The sequence below is a fragment of the Accipiter gentilis genome, chromosome 13 (genome assembly GCF_929443795.1).
Source record: "Accipiter gentilis chromosome 13, bAccGen1.1, whole genome shotgun sequence".
NCBI classification, from domain to species: Eukaryota; Metazoa; Chordata; class Aves; order Accipitriformes; family Accipitridae; genus Astur; species Astur gentilis.
Genome location: NC_064892.1, coordinates 20,724,239 through 20,749,373, shown reverse-complemented (window position 1 = coordinate 20,749,373; position 25,135 = coordinate 20,724,239). Strand labels below are relative to the sequence as shown.

Sequence of the window (25,135 nt, the reverse complement as noted above, 5' to 3'; positions counted from 1 at the left end):
CTACTGTGTGTCACAGTTTTTGATTCGCCTAAGAAATGTGTTTCAACCGTGTAAGAATACCCTACTCACTTGCCATTTAATGCTGCTACTCCAACAGTGCTTCTGGCAATTGACATACTTGCCACAAATGTCCACTGCTGACTTTGAGGGTCCCACCTCTCAACTGTATTCAAATAACTCCAACCATCATGTCCTCCCACTGCATAAATAGGCCCTTCAAGCACTGTAACTCCTAAAATGGAGGAGAGAGTGAAAGAAGATAAAAGTATGCTTTCTCTATCAATAGTAAAAAAAAAATAAATAGTTTTCCAAAACACAGCTAACAAATGAACTTGCACATTCAAAGTGAAAATGGAAACACCAATTTGAGATTTGATTAATTAAGTATTAGCAAACAGGAATAAAATTAATGCCATTCCACATGGCTTTATGAAAAATAGGTCTTGTCAAACAAACCTAATTTAATTCCTTGAGAAGATTGTTTGCTTCATAGAAAAAACTGTCAATGATGTGATAGTCTTAGATTTCTGTATACTGTTTAACTTAGTATCTCATAACATTCTGATCATGAATTAGCTCTTTAGAATATGAGTAAAGCACATGATAAATAAATTATGGACTGGATACCTGATGGATCTCTAATTATTGTCAACCTAAGGAGGATTTCACTGAATGGAATTGCTTCTACCAGGGTTCCACAGGGAAGGGAAAGAAGTCTGATGTTTTCAGCATTTTTGTCAATTATGTAGAAGAAAACATTCAATTTTTCACTGGCTGGAAGCTTGGTGGACAAGCACAGAATCAAAAAAAAACATATTCAAAGTCTCAAATAAGTAACTTACAGTGAGAAACTTAAGCCGGTTCATCAATTTACCTTATAAAAAAAAGAAATAACAAGAGAATGGGTACCTTCACAGGAAAATAATCTTGGGTATATAAGGATTCTTTTATCTAGTGAAGAAAAGTAAAACAAAATTTGAAGCATGGAAGTTGAAGTAGGAAAAATTTAAATAAGAAACAATTTTTTAACTATCAGGGTTTTTAATCACCCATTCAAAGGAACTGATGAATTCTCTATCTCACAGTATCTTCAGTTAAACTTAGAAGGCTCTGGAAGATAAGTTATAGCTAAGTACCATTTGTTACAATACAGTGAGCTTAGTAATTCCATTCTGTGAATCCATGATCCCAAATGAGCATCATTCTGAAAAATCTCAAGTTAAATCCAATCCTATTCCTAAATCAGTGTCTTTTTTTCCCCACTCCATTTCACATGATTTGAACTCATTAAAAAATCAGAAAACAGTAGAGCATTACAGTTTCAGAGAAATAACAATAAAGAAAATAGTCTTCACTGACTTCTTTCTAATGAGAACTTTGCTGGGTCTGTACAATGCATGTAGAACCCTGTGAGATGCACAATTCCTTCATATTGTTTTTCCCAATGTCTTTTACTTTGCATTTACCACTTGCTGTTGTGTTGTGAATTCAACTAGCTTTTAAAGTTCATCAGAGTGTTCTCTGAACTTTTCTGACCTTAATGAATAACTTCTACATACTTTGCTGTCATGATGTTCAATTCCGTTTCCACATAAATTAATCTGACATTGACACGGGGCAATGTTGCAGTTACAAAACTGCCAAAATAAAAATGTTGCTTTAGTGTGAGATTCATGACATGTTCATCTGCCAAAAGGTGTGAATATAGTTACAGCTACACCAATGAAGAAATCTGGAAGCTTCTTTTGCTTGGAGAACTTTAAGGGATTCAGTACAAGATTGCCTGTTTGAGTTTGCCAGTTTGCATTGATTCTATAATAGGAAAATTTACTGGCAAAGCAATAGGAAAATTATTTTTCCATACAGGACAAAGACAGAAGAAGGGCTTCTGTACAAAAGTAATCCTCCATGCTGCTGACTATAGCACACACTAACTTGCTATGGGTTTACACATTTAAAGTCTCTTCTTTACAGAATACTAATTGCATTGACATCCTTACATTTGCTCCTTAAGAGCTAGTCCAGTTCTAGCCCGCTATGTTTTAAAATACTGGACAAATACATTCTGCAATATTGAATTTCATTCTGTTTTGGTATAGTTATGGTTGTATATGTGAGGGCAAATCATCACCTTGGACTATGTAAATTCAATATATTAATGTTCAAAGTCCAGTCCTCTAATAAGTAAATAAAAAAAACAAACAAGGTGCTGCATTCCATTAAAGCAGTAATATGTCTATTTTAAGTATTTTGTCTCTTTTTTTTTTAAATTTTGCTTCGATATTTGTAGATTTCTGAGAAGCATAAATGCAAAGTGGAACCAATTGAGAAACCTGTAGTCACAGCTGGGAGTGAGTTCTTCTAAAGGTACAGTCATGAAAACTAATGGACGCAGATGTTGTACATGTAAAGAATGTAAATAGTATGGAGGAACTTCAGAAAGAATTACAAAAGAACCATTAAAAATCTGGAAAACCTGCTGGAAATTCCATAACAGATGTAGGGTTTATCAAGATATTTTTTCCAAGAGTTAATCCAATCATACTGTATAAGTACCTGCATAAAGAAAAAACTGTATGATTAAGAGTCTAACTGTAAGAGGACTAGTAAGATCTAATGACTGGAATTAATAACCTGTTAAATTCAGCCTAAGGATAATATTCCATATTTTAACCAATGATGCTAAGGATTTATTGGAATTATGAATTTAGGATTGTGGTAGTTTCTGTGTTCCTTGAAGTTTTCATATCTACGCTGACACGTTTTTAGACAGACATACTCAAACTCCTTGAGATGGCATGTCCTCAATGCAGAAATGATGGGGAGAAATTCTGTATTCCCCTTCCAGAAAGTCAGTCTACATAATCACAGCAGTAACTTCAGGCCATAAAATCTGTGAGTCTATATAAATTTGCTGAATTTGGGCATGGATACCACAATTTCTTTGGCTTTGGTACGGACTCTGTCTCTCAGTATTTGTTTTAGATGGACTCTTTCTTCTTTTCCCAAGTTAACAACTCTGAAGGCTGGGCTAGACAAACCTGTCAAATCGGTAACTGCAGGAGGTCTATTGATGACAGGTTGAAGTGACAAAAATGTAAGATTTAGTGCATAATTTATATATCATGACATAGAGACTGAGATAGTTTGTGGGACAGACATCTCTGTGGGAAAAACAGCTAGGTCTCTATACTAATCTAATTGCATAATGTTTTTTCTTTCTTGTTGTTTAACAAGAAATCCATTGTTTCTCTTCTACTTTTCATTCATGCACTCTCCTTCCCAATCTGGTGGGCTGATAAACTAATAAATCTCTTTATCTTCCCTCCATTCTTCATCTATTGCTTAACACAGATTACACAGCAGAGATATTATGGAGTAGGGGGGACAGAAAGTCACCTACTGAAAACTCACGACTCTATTATGATATAGCAGAGACATTTTGGTGATTTGGACTGTCATATACCACTGTCAAATAAGATCAAACCAGTTGAATACTCATTATTGGTTTCCCAATCATACCTCCTTCCAGAGAGCCAAGGCAAACCAAATAGTTTCCTCAGCAGAATAAACTGCATGTTAGTTGGAGAACAGTTTGCTGCAGAAACAATTCTTTATTATAGGCGGCTAGGACTATGCCAGATTTGCTCTGTCAGTCCTCCAAAGATGATTCTGGTAGGCTCGAGTTCTCATTGCCAACATAACTTCAGGTCCCTCACCAGAACTTACAGAAGCTATCTTCAATACCGCAAAATTAAACACTTTTCTACAACTCTGTGACATTTTCGTCACATCATTTCAAGCTCTCTGGGCTGAAAAATCCATTAAAAAGTTCATCCCAAACTGGATGAACTCAATATTAAAAAAATAGAATAATATGAAGTTTACTAATACAAAGCACAAGACTAACACAAGATTAATAATAAGATTACTTTGATGGACTCTGCTTGCAATGGACAGCCTCACTTACCACCCTGGGAAGAGTGCTCCTCCTTTTTCTTGCTTCCACAGCTCTGTGTTGTTTGAAATAAAAAATATTCAAGGACTGGGATCTGGAACTCAGTTATCACAACTATTAGTGCCCTACCCTTCCTCTCATTTTTCCTCCACTCCATTTTATATTAATAGGACATATAAAAACAGCTTGTGCAGAAGGATCTGAGGTGATCTATCCCAGAGGTTCATGGCTACTCTGAAAGGGTGGATATCACATTTTCAGTGTAGTAATTTCCCGACCAGGTCAATCTTTGGAACCTAGATAGCCCACTGTCCACGTAATGAACTTAACTAATAATATAGGAAAATATAGTGACTCATAGAGGCAGCTCTAATGCTTCCAAAGAAAAAAATTGTACTTAAATCCCATCTTTATGGGAGTCAAATAAATAAATAAATAAATATGCACCTTGCAGTACTGGTGAATCAAGTAAATACTCTTGATTAGACTTTGCAACATTCTGGGAGCAGCCAAAATAATGTTTTCAATAAATTTCCCATATTTTTTTTTTAAGATGCTTTCTTGTGAATAGTTCCTTTTGATCACGCAAACTGTGAATAATCACTCTCAAAATATTGCCTTCTCAGGTCATTGCTACTACAGAGCTATTCCAGAGTTTGCTGAATGCACACAGATTTTGGTTATTAATGCGACAGGCATACATAGGTACAATTAGAACTTATGAAAGTAGAGTTCAGTGCTCAAGAAAAGTGTTGCTTCCCTAATATACACCTCATTCCTGTAAAAAACCAATACATTGCTTTATGAAGCATGTATAAAATACATGGCTTCAACTACAGCAATATTAATTTTATGCAATAACTTGATGATTGTTTTACTCCAAATCAAATCAAATCAAATCAAATCGATAAAGGCTGTTACTTCTGTGCTGCAATGCCAATAAAAAGCTTTCATTCCCTCTTCACTATTAAAATGATATTCAAACTTTGTTAATAACAATACACAATGATGTATATATAGTCTTAGAAGTGGAAAAAAATCACTTCATACTGTATGGGGTTTGCATGGCAAGGTTTTAGTAGCGGGGGGGAGGGGTCTGCAGGGGTGGCTTCTGTAAGAAGCTGCCAGAAGCTTCCCCCATGTCCAACAGAGGCAATGGCTCCAAGACAGACCTGCCACTGGCCAAGGTCAAGCCCATCAGTGACGGTGGTAGTGCCTCTGGGAGAACAGATTTAACAAGGAGCAGGGGAGAACTGCAGAATAGCAGCCAGGGAGAGGATCGAGAATATTTGAGAGCACCAGCCCTGCAGACCCCCAGGTCAGTGCAGAAGGAGGGGAGAAGATGCTCCAGGCACTGGAACAGAGATTCCCCTGCAGCCCGTGGGGCAGACCCTGGTGAGGCAGGCTGTGTCCCTGCAGTCCAGGGAGGTCCATGGTGGAGCAGATCTCCATCTGCAGCCCGGGGAGGACCCCATGCTAGAGCATGGGGATGCCCGAAAGAGGCTGTGACCCCGTGGGAAGCCCGCACCAGAGCAGGTTTTTTGACAGGACTTGTGATGCCGCGGGGGACCTACGCTGGAGCAGTCTGTGCCTGAAGGACTGCAGCCCGTGGAAGGGACCCCACGCTGGAGCAGGGGAAGAGTGTGAGGAGTCCTGCCCCTGAGGAGGAAGGAGTGGCAGAGACAAGGTGTGATGAACTGATTGTAACGCCATTCCACGTCCCCCTGCACTGCTTTGGGGGATGAGGTAGAGAAAATCAGGAGTGAAGTTGTGCCCAGGAAGAAGGGAGGGGTGGGGGGAAGGTGTTTTGAGATTTGGTTTTATTTCTCATTACCCTACTCTGATTTGATTGGTAACAATGAGTCATGAGCCCATGACGGTAATTGTTGAGTGATCTCTCCCTGTCCTTATCTCGACACACGAGCCTTTTGTTATATTTTCTCTCCCCTGTCCAGCTGAGGAGGGCAGTGATAGAGCAGCTTTGGTGGGCACCTGGTGTCCAGCCACAATCAACAGACCACACTTACATATTTGACACATCTATGACTGTGTGACAGTAAAGGCAGCCAAAGATAACAAGCCCATAGCAAAAACCCAAGGCAAATATAAGCAGAAAAATTCCCATCAATCAGTAACTTGTTTTTATAGAAATGTTGGGGGTTTTTTCTCTTCTTTTTCGAGGTACTCATACTATATTTTTTGTTTTGGTTTGGTTTTACAATTATTAAAAATAGAGTGAAAGTATTAATCACACAGATGTTTTAATCACAAAAAAGTGGAGACATGAAGGCTAGTCTTACAAAATATAAGAATTTGTATTTTTTGTAAGTCATGCTATCAAGCATTATTAATTTCTTCAACTACTTTTTACTCAGAGGACTGTATATTGTCTTACAGAACACAACAGTCTCCTTCACTTCCACTCTTTCTGAAAGTGAAGTTGATGATGTTGATTCTGTTTTGCCGATGTTTTCTTCTAAAAGGAAGAATGCCCAGAAAGAGACATTCACTCTCTTGCCTGGCATGATAGTGATAGGAAGTACAAGAAATATTGATTGTAATCCCTTAATATACTCAGCTTTCTGGTTAAGAAGGTAAAACATCTCCAGATTAGGCAGTTGCATTTTGAAAGATTGGACTAACTAGACCAATTTTCCTTTCTCCTATATGCAGCAGCGGCTTGTTTACTATCAACCTCTTTCAGCTTATCTTTCAACACAAATATCATACGGGTATACCAAGATGATACCAACTCAGTGTTAAAAAGAAAGAGTGTGCTGAAAATGAAGAGACCACTAAAGGCTGCAGAAAGAAATCTATTTTCTCTCTAAATGTGTCTGCCTGTTCTATTGCCACCAACATCCTCTCTACTTTTATTTTACCTCCCTTCTATCATCCTTCTCTCATCCATATCAGCGAAGGGATTTTTATACACATTTTTGGGGTAATGATACATTACTTGACAACATCCAAAACTCATTCTGAGAGAATGAAATTGTAGTGCTGAAAAAATCAACACCTAACCTTTGTTTCAATTGATGAATAAGTTTTGATTTAAAATGACAAAATGAGACCAACAAGCCCCTCAAATTTTACAAAGTCAGTTTCGCAGATTTAGTGAGACCTATGTTTTTGGTTTTGTGTTTAATATTTTATAGTAATTATACCAAAATGCAAATTATAAATAAATACATTTTAAAAACTGCTAAATGAGATCAACCTTTTTAATCTAAGTATAGAACTGCTTAAATAAAACCATAACAGTGAAATGAAGCAATGGAAAACTGAAAGTCCTGATACTACTGATGACGTTCATTTAAGAAAGCAAATGTGTTCATTGCATCGTCAGCAACTGACTGTAGATTGAACAGTGTACTTAGAAATGGAAGTTATTTAAGAACGGCTGATAAGCATGAATTACAACCACTAAGGATTTATAAAATGAGTTTAAGAATGGCTAAAGTTATTTAAATACAGTGTTAAAACTGACAAAAAATCATGATTTGGCAATGTTTTGCGCGTTATTTTCATCTGATCTTGCATCAGGCTTCAAAGGAAACTGACTGAAACCTGAGAAACAGAGTGTTGAATGGGCTGTAATTCTGTTCCCATTGTCGTATTGTAGCTTCACTCCCAGGATCACTGACAGTAGATCTGTCACAGAGTGGCTGAGGTTGGTATGCACCTCTGGAGATTGTCTAACCAACCCCACTACTCAAAGCAGGGTCACCTAGAGCCAGTTGCCCAGACCACATCCAGATGGCTTTTAAATAACTTCTAGGATAGAGACTCCACAGCCTCTCTGGGAAATCTGTGTCAGTGTACAATCCTCACAGGAAAAAAAGGAGTGTTTTACATTTAGATGATACCTCCTGTAGATCAGTCTGTATTTCACTCGGTATCACTGAGGACACCATGGATCCATATTCTTTACTTCCTACCATCAGGTATTTATACACATTGCTAAGATCACCCTGAGCCTTCTCTCCTCCAGGCTAAACAGTCCCAGCTCTCTCAGGTTGTCCTCGTGTATGAGATGCTCCAGTCCCTTAATCATCTTTGTGGCCCTTCGCTGGACTCACTCCAGCAAGTCAATGTCTCTTTTGTAGTGGAGAGCCCAGAACTGGATGCAGTACTCCAGGTGTGTCTCACCAGGGCTGAGCAGAAGGGAAAGATTGTTTCCCTCATCCTGCTGGCAACACTCTTCCTAATGCAACACAGAATACTGTCGGCCTTGTTTGCTGCAAGCACGCATTACCGGCTCTTGTCCAACTTGCTGTCCACCAGGACCCCCAGGACCTTTTCTGTAGACTTCCCACCAATCAGCCCCCAGCCTGTATTGGCGCATGGGCTTATTCCTTCCAATTCCAGGACACGACAGTTGCCTTTGTTGAACCTCATAAGATTTCTATCAGCTCATTTTCCAGCCTGTTGAGGTCTCTGTGATGGCAGCATAACCATCAACCACTCCTCACTGCTTTTGTCGTCTGCTAACTTGCTGAGAGTGCACTTTGTCCCATCATCTAGGTCATTAATGAAGATGATCAAAACACTGATCCCTGGGAAACATTACTAGTGGATTCCAGCTGGGCTTTGTGCTGCTGATTACAGCTCTTTGACCCTGGCAGTTCAGCTAGTCAGGTTGGTCAGGAATTATTTTTCTTTCATTAAATCATGTTGGCTACTCCCAGTCAAGTTCTTATCCTTAACATGGATTGAAATTGTTCCAGTATTATTTGCTCCATCACCTTCTCAGGCCTCATGGTGAGGCTGACTGGCCTGTATCATTCCAGACCCTTCTTGCCCTTTTTGAAGATACAAGTGGCATTTGCTTTCTTCCAGTCCTCAGGAACCTCTCCTGATCCCCATGACCTTTCAAAGATAATTGACAGTGGCTTCACAATGACATCAGCCAGCTCCCTCAGCATTCATGGGTGCGTATTGTCATGTTTCATGGACTTTGACATGTCCAGCTTGCTTATATGTTACTTAACTTGATCCTGCCCCACCTGAGGGTAAGTCTTCCTTGTTCCAGACTTCCCCCATCTGGTTTCAGGGACCTGGAACTCCTGAAGCAAGTCTTTTTTTTTTTTTTTTTTTTTTTTTTTTTTTTTTGACAGAGGTAAAGAAGGCATTGAGTACCCCAACCTTTTTTGTGGACTTTCTCATCAGGTCCCCTGCCTCAGTCAGCGAGCCTACATTTTCCTTAGTCTTCTTTTTGCTGTTTAAAGACCTGAGGAAGCCTTCCTTATTGCCCTTCAAGTCACTCATCAGATCCAACTCAGAATGAGCTTTGGCTTTCCTAACCTTATCCCTACAAGCTCAGACAGCACCTCTGTATTTCTCCTGGGTCACTTGTCCATTTTCCACCTCTTGCATGCTTCCTTTTTTAGCTTGAGTTTAATCAGGAGCATTCAGTTCATCCATGCAGACCTCAAGATGGAACTTTTTTGAGCTTAAAGGAGGTGATCCTTGAAAAATCTATCATCTCTCCTGGGCCCCTCTTTTCTGCAGGGCTCTATCCCCTGGAGCCACCATTGCAGAGCCCACATATACTGCCCTCAATAGAGTTTCTGGCCACCTTTGTGGAAGCTGCTGCACAAACTGTTGCATCTGTTGGCTGCCTCTATTACCTGTGCTCAAACCCACCTATCTGTGAAACCCCACAGTCTGATTCTTGCATTACATATTCTAGGAAGCCAAGTTGGAAGAGTTCTAAGCAATGCAGAAGTATTTATTTTCACCATTATGCAGTGCTTGCACCATATATTTCAAAACATTATAATGAATAGTAATGATAAGGTAATAACCACTCCCCCCCCCAAGCAAATAATCAAATACATCCTTTACATTACAGCAGACCATGTCATATATGCAGAATTCCAGGGCACATTATAATGAATAGTAATGATAAGGTAATAACCACTCCCCCCCCCAAGCAAATAATCAAATACATCCTTTACATTACAGCAGACCATGTCATATATGCAGAATTCCAGGGCAGATTGTGCCATATATGAGGAATTCAATATTCAAGCATTACTGGTTCTTATGGTTTGCTCTCAGAGCTTAGATGCCAGAACTTCTATGTGATTTTTATATCACACATATGGATTAAAGGCTAGTCCCAAAGGTGTTGCTTTTAGCCTCCCCATCACAAAGAACAGAGTGCAGTACATCTCACCTGGGTATCAAAACCTGTACTAAAGTTACTGAACACTCCATGATAACTGCAAATGGCAATCCCATAATTGAAATCTTAAGGGATACATTCCACCAAGATCACAAAGCAAAATATTTTCCAGTAAAATTGATGAAACAAGACTATTCTCTGTTCTGAATGTTCCAGGTCATTTGTTTTAATAGAAAAAAAATTAAATTCATTTTAAGTAGTCTGTGTTGAAATGTCAGAGTTCCAATCCTATTAGCACACTGTAGAATTCCTCCTCCTTAAAGAGCAAAGGTACTGAACTCTATAAACATTTTATTTTTTCTAAATGGTGCAGCCAATTTCTGCATGGTCTCTTGAGATAAAAGTTTTCATCTTTTTGTAGTCAAGATACTGAACAGTGTGTTAGAAGATCAGAGTTCATCTTGACTTCATGAAACAGGTTTTCATGTTCACTATGTGTCCTACGCTAAAGTGACATCAGAGTACACAATTGTGTTGTTTTCTGTGTTCTATGCTCACTAGATAATAAACATCCATCTAGATTTACACTCAGAACACAGATAAAGTTTTTATTAAACTATATTATATAGAATGGGCTTTTCCTGTTCCTAAATGAGAAAATAACCATTTCCAGCAGACACCAGAAGTCTTACTGTCCTTAAGCAAAATGCAGACGAGAATAATATTGTTAGCTCTTTCAGGACTGTTTGAGAAGAGAAAGGACACAAGGCCCTCACAGCTTTTCTTCCTGCACCTCATCTTCAACAATTTGACAAAACCAGTTTAAGGCACAAAGAAAGAAGAAATCCTCTTGCACTTAATGTTCCACATGATACTAGTGCTTTTCTGTTGTTTGCTGAGAAAAGCAATCATACATCCAGAAGGGAGGCTTTTATTGTAAGAGAATTACATTAAAAATAGTCAAAGAAATTGGTGGAATCAGATCTTACATTTTTTTAGTTTGTAGAAAATAATTATTCTGGCATGGAGGGACTAATTTAGCCTATCCATCTTTTGATGAATTACCTCTATTTTCATGACACTGAACAGTTAGGCGTTGTCAGTTCTCATATGATTACTGGACAGCTGAGATTAGATGCCCAACTATGAGGATTTCTTTTAGGAAAAGAAATAACTTTTTTTTTCTTAAGAGGAGATATGTTTTTAGTAATATATTGAATAGTTAGGTGCAGTAAGTACACTACAAAGAAATCTTAATGTTTCCCTGAAAATGATGAAAAGCTTAATATCTCATTTTTTGTTATTTATTCAGTCCTACAGAAGTCAGTACCCATTAAACTTTATTTCCTGTAATAAAGATGCTTTCTGGGGAATATGCATAGTCTTGATTAAAAGCTGTCCTAGCTAAATTGTGTCTCAGCATATTGCTGTTCATCAGTATAATCTGAAACTGGCGGATTCCTGAACTAAAACAATTTCTGAAAACACTAAAATAAATTTTGCCATCAAATTGTACATAGAGACCCAAGGCGGGGGGGGGGGGGAAGTGCAAGAAAGAAGGCTAGTAAGTTGCAGCACCATGTTACTATATACTGGGAAGAACAATTTTTTCTACCTGGAAAATAATTTTCCTGAGCATTTAGACTTAGGGGTTTATGATAGCAAACAGTGTTATTTTTTAGCTAAATGAGATCAAAAAATGAATATTGTCCAGTGTGCAATGGCAGGCATTTTCCTTTTGATTGCCTTCACAAAGCTATGTAACAAAAAACCTATTATGTCTAATTAGGTGCTGAGATCTGTACAGTTTCAATTACTTATACTTGGAGATTGGAATGGGATTTTTGAATTGCTCTTCTGTGATGTTACAAAATAATGGAACATTGCCTATCATATTTCTAACTCTGCCTTTTCTTATCTGCATGATAGACCTATTTTCACACAGTGAAATTTTAGTGTCAGTTTTTATAAAATTACAGAAAATATAGTTTCATACTGATACTTTTGGATACGAAATGGCAAAAAAAAAAATGGTGTTAGCTTTACTGTAGTCTCTGTATTTTGATATTTGTAGAGACACAGAATTTTAACTGGGAAGGATAAACTTTTATCCAACAATTAATTTTTTAAATAAGGAAATTACGTTTTAAGAAGAGGGCAGACATATGCTGTATTATGACAATGAAGGTGAGGAGACAAGTAAATCAGTGACTTGTTATCCAAGTATTAAACTTGCTTAAGTAACACCCAGACTTTAGTCCACCATTTTAAGCTCTGCATTTATTTAGTTTCCAGGTAGATGTAAATTTCTAACAATCTCCTTTCTCATCCACATCCACAGAAGCATACTTAGACAATCCTGTATTAATTGTAACTAACATTGCTGCTTTTCCTTACTCTGTTCTTGCCCTCTTTAAGTCTTACACCACTTTTCTTCTATACTACTGGTGTCAACATAAAGAAAAGTAATGATAGTAAAGTCCAATTTTTTTTAATTATGCATCAATTAGTTAAACCTGGTGTTTAATTTTCACAACTATAATCTTAACTGGGTGTGAAATACAAGTAGCGTTCTTTGGATGCTGCATATAGGATCACCATAGGCCAAGCTGGGAATTTAGTATGTGATAAACTGGAGAATTAGACCTGACCTACCTTCCTTAGTGAATATTCAGTGAAACGTTGTTAAAAATACCTCTTCCTATGTTTATTCACAGGCAGGTATCAAGGCTGATTAAAAGAATTATAAAAATACCCCTGCCCTCCTGGGCCAGAAGATATTACACTGACATGTTAATGTAATGCAAATTTATAAAAGTAAAGATCTGCCTGCCGCCTCTTTATTTACATTCAGTTTTGTAGATGAGACACCAGATTCTCAACTCTGCCACACTATTATCCTGAGAACATGACTCAGAAATTATTGTAAGTGTTGCCATTATGATTTGTAGCTCTTCAGTGAATTGGGTCATGATCTACTACTTACTAAGAGTGTAAAGTACAATGACAAGGTACTTAATAATCCAGAAAAAAAAATCCGTGTAATGTTCCCCATGATTAGGAGAAAAATCCAAAGCAAAAATCTAATATACATGCAAATCAGTATTGCAGAGAAAACACTTTAAAAGGCTCAGGTCTTCTGTCAACAAACAGTGAAAGCTAGAATGACATATTTCTCCTGAGATTTCAACATTAAAAAATAACAATAATTTAACTACATAGAAGTACATGGTACTAGTCAATATTGCATAAAAGAAAGATTCTCAATCTAATTTCTAAACAGCTGCTTCTGAAAGAGTAAACAATACAGCTATGTCAAAGCATTGCTGTGCTCCGGTAAGCTAGTCTGTTGAAGAACTGTTCCACTTTACCTAATGCTTTGGTAGTTATAGATTTGGTTGTTTTTTTTTGTTTGGGCGGGGTTTTGGTTTGTTTATTTTGGTTTTTTTCTGTGCACAGAAATCACCACATAGAGAGGGAAACTCACATATTCAGCATAGCACTGCCTTGTGAGATGCTGATATACCCAGAAAGATTTACTATTGCAGAAAAGCAAGATATTTCCAACAAGATCTTGACTTAAAGAATGTTTTTGGGACATGAGACTTTCTCCTTGAGCTGTTTTGTTTCTCATTCCAGTCATGCTGTTAAATTCATGCTAGTGAATAATCTTTTGTAAAAGAATGTAAATGAAGAAGGGACAGATTAAAGGTGGAAACTACTTCTTGCTTTGTTACACAAATAACAAAGCAGTGGACATTTTTCTTTGTACTCATGAAGCACATATATGACATACAAATGTGTTCTTCATCACTGAAAGTATTGTTTATGACTGCCAATATGTCAAGGTCCAAAAGAATCTCTGATTTCCTGCATGAGCAGAATATACTACAGATTTGACCTATATAGAATGCATCAAACTCACAGCTCTGTTGATTTAAGCTTGATTTGAGCAGACATCATGGTCACTTGCTCAGAGTATCTAAATATCCAACAATTAAGCTGCATACATCTGGAAATATGGAATGTCATTGCCCAACGCAGTAGCATTTAGCTGCTATTATACATGTGTGGTAGTATGAAGGGCTGTATTATTTTCAGTTGTCAGTATGCTCTAACAAACTAGTATCTGGAAAAGTTTCCTTTATCCAGTGTTCTAGCTTTTGGCACTGCAGCAAACATTCTGCAAAAAATATGATTATATCTTTCAATAATTCTTTTCTTTAGAAATAGTTGGTATGCTTACAGCACTTTTGGGAAAATTAATTAATCATAAATAATTATTTTTTTCATACCAATAGTGTATAAGCTACTATAAGATCAGTCTGTTGGTTTCAATGCTATTTCCATTCCCCTCATGCCTTTCATCTTCGGCCTCCTGTGCAAAAGGACATTGCAGGTTCGTATCTGCCCTGATGTCCAAAATGGAATCTCAGATTCTCATGCATCTGTCTACTCACCCCTGGAATTTTTTCTCTCCACATAGTGGTTTCTTTTACATACACAGAACACAACATACATAAAATTTGGAGTTATTTTGCTGTAAAACTTTAAACAAACAAACAACCCCAAAACAACCCACAAAACAACCCCTACTTGTTTTTGTTAGTCTCTGAATGGAAGATGTGAATTTGACATTTTTGCCCCCCTCTGTAGCCCAGTAGTAGTGGTACACAAAAAGAAGATGCTATCCTGCAAGCTAGTGGAGAAAGAAGAGAAAAGTTGGCCTTTATTCTTTACATTTTTATAGCTTATTTTACAGTTACCATTGATGGAACTGTTAAGGCTGTATCAAGCTTTTATTTATATTCCTGATTTACTTTAATGGTTTCTACCATGCCTTGAATGCTTTTTTTGATAGATTGTAACTGCATAGACAAACGTGGATTTATTGGGGCTTAAGCACTATCTAAAATAACATCACTGCTTAACTGTCACGGCAAATGTTTTTAAAATAGATGAAAATTAAACTCTCACTCACTTGAATATTATCCCTCAATCTAGGTCTAAAGAGTGGTATCATTCATCATTAGATATTCAGTGTTGAACAAGCAATAATCTGTGTTTCATAATGTTTTTTGAAAAAGGCAAAACTCAGACAGCCTGTACACTAACTGGTTTGGCTACATTGCTGTATATCTGATCTACTCTGCTCAGGAATCCTCTAGCCCCTGTTTTCCTGGTGAAAGTCTTTTAAAAAATGTGTTAGTAACCCCCATTCTTTAAAGGCTTTGTTGTTTATTTGGCATAAAATTAAGGTGATCACTCTCCATATTCACCTCATAAACTGCATCTTTAATCTGCATAATTTTTATTGTAATGACCTGTTCATTATAAATTTGTGGTATCAACCTATGTGATAACTTTGGTTTCTCCTTCACTTGTTTCAACATGATCAGGTATTGTTTTGCTATTATGGAGCTATCAAGGTCTCTAGTATCTGAAACTTCTGACATTTGCACTGAAGGCATATTTTAAAAACCTCATGAAATTTTAGAAATTTATTGTTTAAAAATATGACTTTTTTCTTTATTTCATCAAGTGAAAGCAAAAGAATTAAAAATATTTGCTTCATGAAAATATTTTATTTGCAGAACTTGTATTATATAGAATTAATTGACTTTAATAATTGATTTATTTTCTCTTTTTTTTCCCCAATTTATTACTTTATGAAAGAATAATTCTACCAGGAAGTACTCAACTGATAAGCTGTGCCATTGATGCTACCTATGGCGTTACCTCTAGCTTTAAGATATTACATACTCCATTACTTTGTTAGTTTTATTTAAATAGAAGTTTTCCTACAAATTTACTATATTTTTTGGTTTAGTTTTGTATCTTAAACAGTTTTCCAAGAAAATATATATATTGGCATCTCTCAAATCATAAATACACACATGCATAAATACCAAAATACACGACCTTTGGACTTCTTTTTAAAAGTTCTAGTGCAACTCAGTTGTGGAATCTAAGTTATCTTTGCTTTACCAGAGTTACAACTGGCTTTTTTACTATTATTTTCCATAGAGAATTCTAGGTTAATTCACTTGTGAAGTTAACAAATCCAAAATATAATCTACGTAGTCTACCGACACTAAAAAATATTTTTATTCATGCTTAATTATATTTTTTTTTATACTTGGCTAGCATGGAAAAAAACATTAAAAATGTTCCTATGCAGGAGACAACCCAAATTTCTATTTTTTTAAAAAGAACACTTCTTTTTTTCATAGACCAACACTGAAGCTTTTATTCTAGTCATATTTGACAGAAAACTCTTGTATGTATCTGAAGCTGAATTTTAATATGTTGATATTAAGAAAAATGTTATGCAGAGTCCAAATTCTCACTGTAGGACCAATGTAATGACTGAATCTACCAGTGAAGTCTTACTTAAACAGCACTTTGGTCCAGGATTAAAAGCAATGATTTCTCTGTAAGATTTTTGGCTATACACTGTTATGTCCAAATTAACACTTAAGGCTGAATGAAGAGCCCCATAAGGCTAGGAATAGGCTGATTCTGTATGTTCTTACATAACTGCAACTGCCAAATTCTACCTTTATTTAGAAAAAAACTTCTCAGTCTTGTTTCTTAGAAGTGGATTACTTATTGGAAAGAAACACCTGGTAATTCTTTCGCAAAGTATTTTCTTTTCTTTTTTACTTTTCTTACCATTTTGTTTCTTCTACCTAAAAAATTGCAACTACATAGGACTATACTGGACTGGCTAAGAATATTCTGTCTCATTTGGCTAAAAAGGAGTTATGAGTGTTTTCTTCTGTGTTTCAAAGAAAAATTAAAACATTCAGTCAAGATTCTGCAACTACACTTGATGCATTTGCTCCGTTCATCCACATTGCTACAGGCAAAAAGCTTTTGTATTATTTCAAAAACGGTCTTCTATTACTTCTATTACTTCTATTACTAAGAGAAATGAAGTATTCAATAAACATTCAAACCTCCCTATTATCAGTTTCAGGAATATAATGGTTTAAGTATTCAGCTGCATTTGGAATTCAGCTATCAGTTAAACACTAGGACATTGCATACATTATAACTGCTGACAATGCAAGGAAAAGACCCCCAGCTTTTCTACAGGCTCAGAGAATTGGATATAAATGAATGCTTCTAATGCAGGTAAACTGGTTTAATTTACTTTATGATGAAGTCTAGGGTAGTTTAGAACTGAAAATGCTACCAGTTCTATATTACGGACAAAAACACTGACAGTGTTATGAATCACAATGTCCACAGAAAAAAGATGCAATAAGTTTAGACTAACCAGATATGTGTGTGTGTGTATAAATATATATATATAAAAATATAAATATACACACATATGCACAGGTACATCATGATATATATGACATATATGGACATATATACATGTATATACACACATGTATCATATAGGTATATAAATTGCTATGCATATATATGTATTTATGTACTATTATTATTTATGGATCAAAAAGAGGGTAATCATGTCTTTGATTTTTGCCAAAATAAATAGAAAGTCCTATCTTATTTTTGATTTGTTAGCTCAGATTTTACGTATTCCCTTTGTTATGTAACATACCAGCTTTTTGACTGACACTTCAGTTTCTCCACAATCTTTTCCTCCATTAACATTTCTCATTACTACTTAACAATTACAGACCTATCCCTGTTTTTTTCTCAGCTAATCTTTTTTTTTTTTTCCTTCCCTCAGGCTTGTGTGTTAGATTCTAGAGCAGTAAGCACTGAAGCTGAAAATCAAGCTGGGTGTAAGAAGCAGGGTGGGTCATTCTCATTCATTGAAATATAGAAATAGACCTTTGTGCAACCATATAATGCCATTTGACGTTTTTGTTATCAACATCAAAAATATTCAGGGATATTTTATCCTACAACTGCCTAACTTCTGGTATTTTCTTTCCACTTCTGATTCTTGAGCTTAGTCTTTTAGATATTCATTATTGCACATATGAGTTTCATGAGAATCACATTGGAGGCAGGTATTCACTCTGTCTAACTTTAAGCATACCCCTCAGGTCCTTAATAATACTTTTACATTACATATTTAGCTGGTCCAGAATGATGGGTTGAAGCCATAACCCATTCTGTAAACTGAGACTCGGAAACTCTTTAGGTCCTCAAGTTGAGGCAAGGGAGATTTAGGTCAGACATTAGGAAATTTTTTTTTTACTGAGAGGGTTGTCAAACATTGGAATGGGCTGCACAGGGAGGTGGTTGAGTCACCATCCCTGGAGATATTCAAAAAGCGAGTGGACGGGGTACTTCAGGACATGGTTTAGTGGGCATTGTTGATGGTTGGACTCAGTGATCTTGAAGGTCTTTTCCAACCTAAATGATTCTAAGATTCTATGATTCTATGACCAATCACTCTGGGTAGAGTGAAATCTATCTACCCTAGCCCTATACGCTATATAAATAAATCTAAGGCTTTCCCATCAGCAATGAATATTTTTATAGCATTTATAGCATTTGCCCTCAGAAAATTCCAACTGGCAAAATTCTCTCTTCCAAGAGGAGAGGAGGAAGAATATGTAACCTGCCTGCACTCTAGGCTGCACAGGAGTTTGTTAGGTAATACCATGCCCTGTTATCCTTCTTCCCATGCTGATCATCTTGCAAATGCATGTTTGACTATGGATAGTGAGATCAGTATATTTGCAAAGCCAAAACCCAAAGCTCAACTCTAGGTTTAACAAACGTGTAAATCTAGCTTAAAATAGGAGCTTAGACACTCTTTACATAGCTCATGGAAATGGTAAGACAGTTTGGGACACCTACCTGAAAAGGCTGCCTTTCTCCCTTAATTATACTGGAAGGCTAATTTTCTCACTAAGGCACTTAAATTGTTTATTTTGGAAAGACAAACTGAGTATCAATCTTTTGTTCCATATTGTGCGGGGTTTTTCTAAACCATGGTGCCACTGGATTTGATATCTAAAGTTTAAATTAGTCTATCACTGATTCCCTATTTCCTCTCTCTCCTCCTCCTCTATGTAGCCTATCAAGTCTTTTTGTGAAGAAATTCTGCACCCACTTTCCCCGTTCCTTTGCTGAATTTATAATCCACAATCTGTTTTACATTTTTTCCCTCTTGGTTCTTTCAGTCTATTTCTGCCCTACCTATATGGGTTTTGATTTTGTCTTTCTGTTTCTCAGGTTTCACCTTCTGCATATTTCATTTGTGCTTTTCATTGCCTTTCTGGCTTCTTATTACTCTTTCATATTCCATACTGGTTTATGGTCTACTTGACAGGGATATTAGAATCACTGTTAGTTGAAATAATAGTTTTGGATCCCACATTCTACCCTTTCTTTTTTTGTACTTTAGCATCACTTATTCCAAACACTACCACTACCATAGCTTCCACTCATTTTCAATTGACAGTGCTGAAACTGCCTAACATATGACTTCCTACACGATGTACTTTCACTACAAGACCGGTCAGTTTTCGTTTTCTTATTTCTACATAGATCAACTTCTATACCCATAGTTCTACTGAAGATTATTTGAAGGCAGAATAAACTGTATTGCCTGGCTGTGACTTCAGTTACAATGAGGTAGATCTGAATTTTTTGCTGATGTCAACAAAAAGACATCAGTCTAAAGGATGGGTGTTTATTTCCGATCTTGTATACAAATCCATTTCAAGCAGCTCTAGTGTTATCACTACATGGATATTACGTAACATATACGTTAGAAAACAAATGAAAAAAAAGATTTCTTACTGCAGATTAATTTCTCATTACGAAGGGCATTTACTAAAATAATAACCTTATAAGATGCCTGGAAAAAATATTCAAATGAAAAAAGCAATTCAATTCTACTAGCTAAGCTTCTCAGGAATAATATGACTCTTACACAATTCCAAATAAAGAAAAAGAGCACATATCTACTGCTTCCCAAACAACTTCATTTAATCATTTTCATCATCACCAATAAAATCCCAGTTTCTACTCTTCCTGATTTTGCATGTTTACAAAAATCCCAAATTTCTGCAATACAAAAATTAAAAAGTGATTCCACACAAACACAAAAAACCCTCAACTGGTCAAATGCTTTGTGTGTTCCCTTTTTTCTCCTGTAGAAAACATACCAGTTTTTCTCCAGTCATAACCTCAACATTCCTGAACAGCTTTATTTAAACTATAAAGGTATTTTTTAAATCTATTGACCAAAAGCATCTGTAGAATTATCAGTCCAAAATGATACATCTTTTTTGAACTAATCACAAATGGTTTTCGATCATGGCTCCATCTCTTGTCACTGGGAAAAGTTTTTTTCTCTACCAAGCATTCCCTAATGTTTTATTAATAATATCCTGTGTTATAGCTGAAGTTGTTGCATTTTTACCACCCTTGGGAACAGCACTGAAACTAATAAAAGATTCTGTAAAATTCTGGAACACTGGTAAAAAAGACATTACATGTATTTCTGCAGCATTGTAATTAAATTTAAACTTAGGAAACGATTTTAAATCACAGAGCTATTTAGTGTCATGATGTCATTTGACATAGAATCCCATCACTACTTTTTATTGTACAATATATTTAATAGCAAAAATGCATTATGCCAGCCACTGCACCAATGCATATTATGATACAAGTGTCAAATGGGGGGGGGGGGGGGAGAAGGCACCTTCATTTTGTGAGGTATTGACACAGCAGTACATTAAAGGACTTGCTGCTGATTGTAACTCAGGGGAATGGACATGAAAACCTAGCATATCTTTTCCATTTCTGTTTTTCATGACATTGTAATGATTCTATCACGACAAGTGATTTTAGCAGAACAGATAATGAACAGTGCAGTTTTCTACACCTTATAAAAGTTATATTCTGGTGGGTATGCCGTATAGATTCTAAACTCCTTTCTTTAAGCAAGAAAATCTCATCACTATACAGTTAGGAATAAAAAAGGATATTTTTGAAACATCACAAAATTACTTATGTAATTGAATAAATTAGAGCTTTTATTCTACTTTATATGTATGATATACATAATAGAAAGACTGTTTTTTTTTTAAAGGAAACAATACAACTGTCTTTTGCTTAATTTAAAAAAATAATTTAAAAACCCACTAAATGTATATTTCTTTGAGTAGAGAACAGGGATACAATGTGGCTTGATTAATGCTGACAGTAGTATGGATAATACCATTAAAAAAACAAATGAAAGCAAAAAACAACTTATCTGAAAACAGGCTATGGGAAAATATGCTCTCAGTCATGATAAAACTTGCTACAAATACTTTGCAAAGTACCTCAGTCCATCACTGACAGTGTTTAAAGACTTTATTTCCTATCACACTGGATAAATGAAAACACAAAATGCTGTGATTAAAAATAAATAATACTTTGATTGTTTGATAAATAAGATGTCCTTTTCCAAAATCAGTGCATACGAACCAGAATTTTCTCACTAACCTGTGTAAGTTTCAGGGTTTCTTTCCCTGTTCCTCCGCCTTTTATTTGTTTTGTGTTTGGGTTTTTTTCCCCACTATTATTTTGGTAAATAATAGAAATGTCCTTTAACATTTTATATATTCTTAGTGATCTAACAAGAACAATGTAATCAGTTATTGCTACTGTTCAGAGTGCTACGATATCTTAAAAGTACTGAGTTTTCCATTACAAATTACATATCCGAAAAATGTGGTATCTTTTTAAAACATTTTTTTTTTCTTACCTAAGCCATGCCTATGTGTTGACATTGGTGGTAACACAGTCCAAGCCTTGGTCTTTGGATTGTAACATTCAACAGTGTTTAATGTCTTTAAACCATCCCGGCCTCCAATGACAAACAGCTTGTCATCGATGACAGCAACACCAAACTGAAGCCTCCTGCCATTCATCACTCCAGCCTGAATCCATATATTTGTTCTGAGATCATACTTTTCAATAGTTGTAGCACCTGATGAAACATAATAATAGGATAATGTATACAAAATGTATACAAAATTGGCATTGGCTGTGGTGTGTTTTTTTTTTTTTTTTTTCTAAAAGTGTCAAAACTTTAATATTGTTTTCTGATTACTTCCAACAACTTGACAAATATTTTTTCTTTCTTTACAGAAAGTAGTTCCTGGTGAGGAGGGGGGTGGGGGGAAGAGAGAGAGAGAGAGAGAGTGTGTTTTCCCTCCCCAAGGAAAGTGAAAAAAAAAACCTAAATGGCCCCTATAGAATCAAAGTATTGCAATTTTGGATAACAGTATGTTCTAACATTATGATCTTTTTTTACAGTTCAGTGGCATAACTAGCTAAGATAACTAATCTTATTATGCTTAATTCCAATCTTCCATACACCGTAAAAAAAGCCTGTGAAATTACGTGATATTTTCATCAACGATTAGAAGTTGTATTTTAATTTGGGCTCATATTTTCTTTCTTATTTTAGGTATTCATGTGTAGGTTTTTTTCAGACACATTTCCGCTGGAAGTACAGAATGTTGTACTTATAATCTCAAGCAAAATATTTAAAGACTATTTCCATATACAGTTAAAACCATTTCCTGCTGAACTTAGTCATTTGAATTACTTTCACAGGTGAACTCTAAAGCTATAAAGAGCATTATGTATAAAATAACTTACCAGTTAATCATGAAAAAGTCATTAAGAAGCCTCTGCTGTTAAAAGTAACTTGTATGTAATATACAGAGATACAAAATGAAGAGTTTATTAACAAAAACAGAGGGATAAAGGAAACATATTTAACTTAACTAGATACCAGAAAGTGAAAGAGTAATGCATTCCATTAAATGTAATATGAGTGTAGGAAAAATTAATTTAAAGCAAAAGCACAAATATTTAAATGACAGATGAGTTTAAATTAATCCTTAAGAGAGAAACTTGATAATTCATCTGAAATGTAACCAATGTTTTATTTTTACATGCACATAACAATGCTTCATTTCCAAAGTTTAAATATCCCTACAGAAAGAATCAACATAATTATTAGGCTTTACCAACTAACTATTTGGTTTATAATAAAAGATTATAATTCCATGGGAAATAATTCTTTTAGGGTTCATTCATTCTTTGGAACAGAAAAGCAATGAACCAAGTGGAAACAAACATCATGAAAGCAACACTTTTGTTAATTGAACTAAAAAGATATAATTTAAATTTAATTTGCATCTAAGTGTAGCAGAGCAGCAATAATGTACAATTCATCTGGATGTATTAAATCTCTTGCTAGTTTTATGAAGCCGTAAGATACATGAAGCAATTTTTGCATTCGATTGAGAGACATACTTATTTATCTTTTTGCCCCTAATTTAAAACTAAGAACTGTGTAAATACATTAATCTTTAGGTTCAAAAGAAAAAAAAAATACAGATTATTTGATAAAGTTGTTTGGTGGTGCTGCAGGGCATATTATAATGATGCATAGTATAAAGTAATGTCATAATGTTTAAAATTTTTTATATGTGAATCTGTTCATGTTTAATCTGTTCATGTTAAAATCTAGAACTGTAGCATATGAGTTCTATAATGCTGTCTATGTCAATGGTAAAGAGTACAGTTTAAAGGCTTTGTCATTCTGATTCCAGAAAATCTTACTAACATAACAAACACAGTCTTTGAATTATGCTCAGCTATTGATTTTCTAATATTGGTTAAAACTGAATTTGTCACAATGTTTTATTACATTACATATAGAGCATCTAATCCAGCAGTTCCTGGAGTGCCTGAATTCTGTTTATCCAGTAAGGTGCCTTGTTAATCTATACTAATAATACTAATACTAATACAAAGTGGAATAGGTTTTGGTTCTATAAAATGGTCTTTAGTGTCGGGAACATGAATATAATACATTCCACTCTGCCGTGCAGACAAGAACAGAAGACCTCTGAAGTTACTGTAGTCTTGGATGAAATCAGCTCATGGATGAAGAAGAGATGATAGAATCAGCTATAATATTACAGATACCTTGTCAATGGGTAGAAAAGCATACTTTGAATTTTTTTGACCAAATTCTATTTCATGCACCCCTGTCAGTTCAGTTCCCAGCACTGGAATGCCGATAGAGTCTCCATGGATGCTAAGATAGCATGAAGAAGTATGTGGAAGTGACGTCTTTTTAACTGTATTTGATGACACTCTTCCTACAGGAAGAGTTCTAGGCCTAGAATTTCTTATCAGAAATCATTAGTCACTATAGGCATTTTTTAGTACATCATCACTGCATTCATGCCACCTGCATCATTTCATACCAGTCTTGCATTCTCTAGACATTTTTCAAAAATCACTGAGCCAAGTTAAAAATCTAATTCTTTCACTTTAGTGACTCTCAGCATAGACAATCAGCCTGCAACTTGCATCGTGTGTAAAACTTACCAGAAAACCAATCCACCAGCTGTAGCTGTAGACAACAAAGCCTAAACAGAAAATAGATGTGTAGAAAACACCTACAGTCTCTCCCCTGCTCCCACAGAAAACAGTTGCCCTAGTTCCAGCTGAGATAGAGGTAGTTTTCTTTCTAGTATCTGGTATAGTGTTATGTTTTGGGTTCAGTAGGAGAAGAATGCTGATAACACACTGATGTTTTCAGTTGTTGCTAAGTAGTGCTTAGACTATAGTCAAGGATTTTTCAGCTTCTGATGCCCAGCCAGCGAGAAGGCTGGAGGGGCACAAGAAGTTGGGAGGGGACACAGCTGGGACAGCTGACCCAGACTGGCCAACAGGAGTGGTCCATACCATGTGATGTCATGCCCTGTATATAAACTGGGGGGAGTTGGCCTTGGGGGGATCGCTGCTTGGGAACTAACTGGGCATCTGTTGGCAAGTGGTGAGCAATTGCATTGTACATCACTTGTTTTGTATATTCCAATCCTTTTATTATTACTGTAATTTTATTTTTGTTATTATAATCATTATTAGTTTCTTCTTTTCTGTTCTATTAAAGTGTTCTTATCTCAACCCACAAGTTTTACTTTTTTTCCCCCCATTCTCTCCCCCATCTCACTGGGTGAGGGGGGGAAGCGAGTGAGTGGCTGCGTAGTGCTTAGTTGCTGGCTGGGGTT

The 25,135-nt window shown here is 35.9% G+C and overlaps 1 protein-coding gene across 2 annotated transcripts in view; it reads right to left on the bottom strand.

Moving 5' to 3' along the window:
• Window positions 1-25,135, bottom strand: part of KLHL1 (kelch like family member 1) — a 237,681-nt gene that overhangs the window by 21,977 nt on the left and 190,569 nt on the right. For both annotated transcript variants that reach the window (XM_049816006.1, XM_049816007.1), the window contains 2 exons: window positions 21,799-22,023; window positions 70-232 (listed from right to left, as the gene is read on the bottom strand). In XM_049816006.1, the coding sequence (XP_049671963.1) occupies window positions 70-232; window positions 21,799-22,023 (388 nt within the window). The remainder of the gene's footprint in view (window positions 1-69; window positions 233-21,798; window positions 22,024-25,135) is intronic.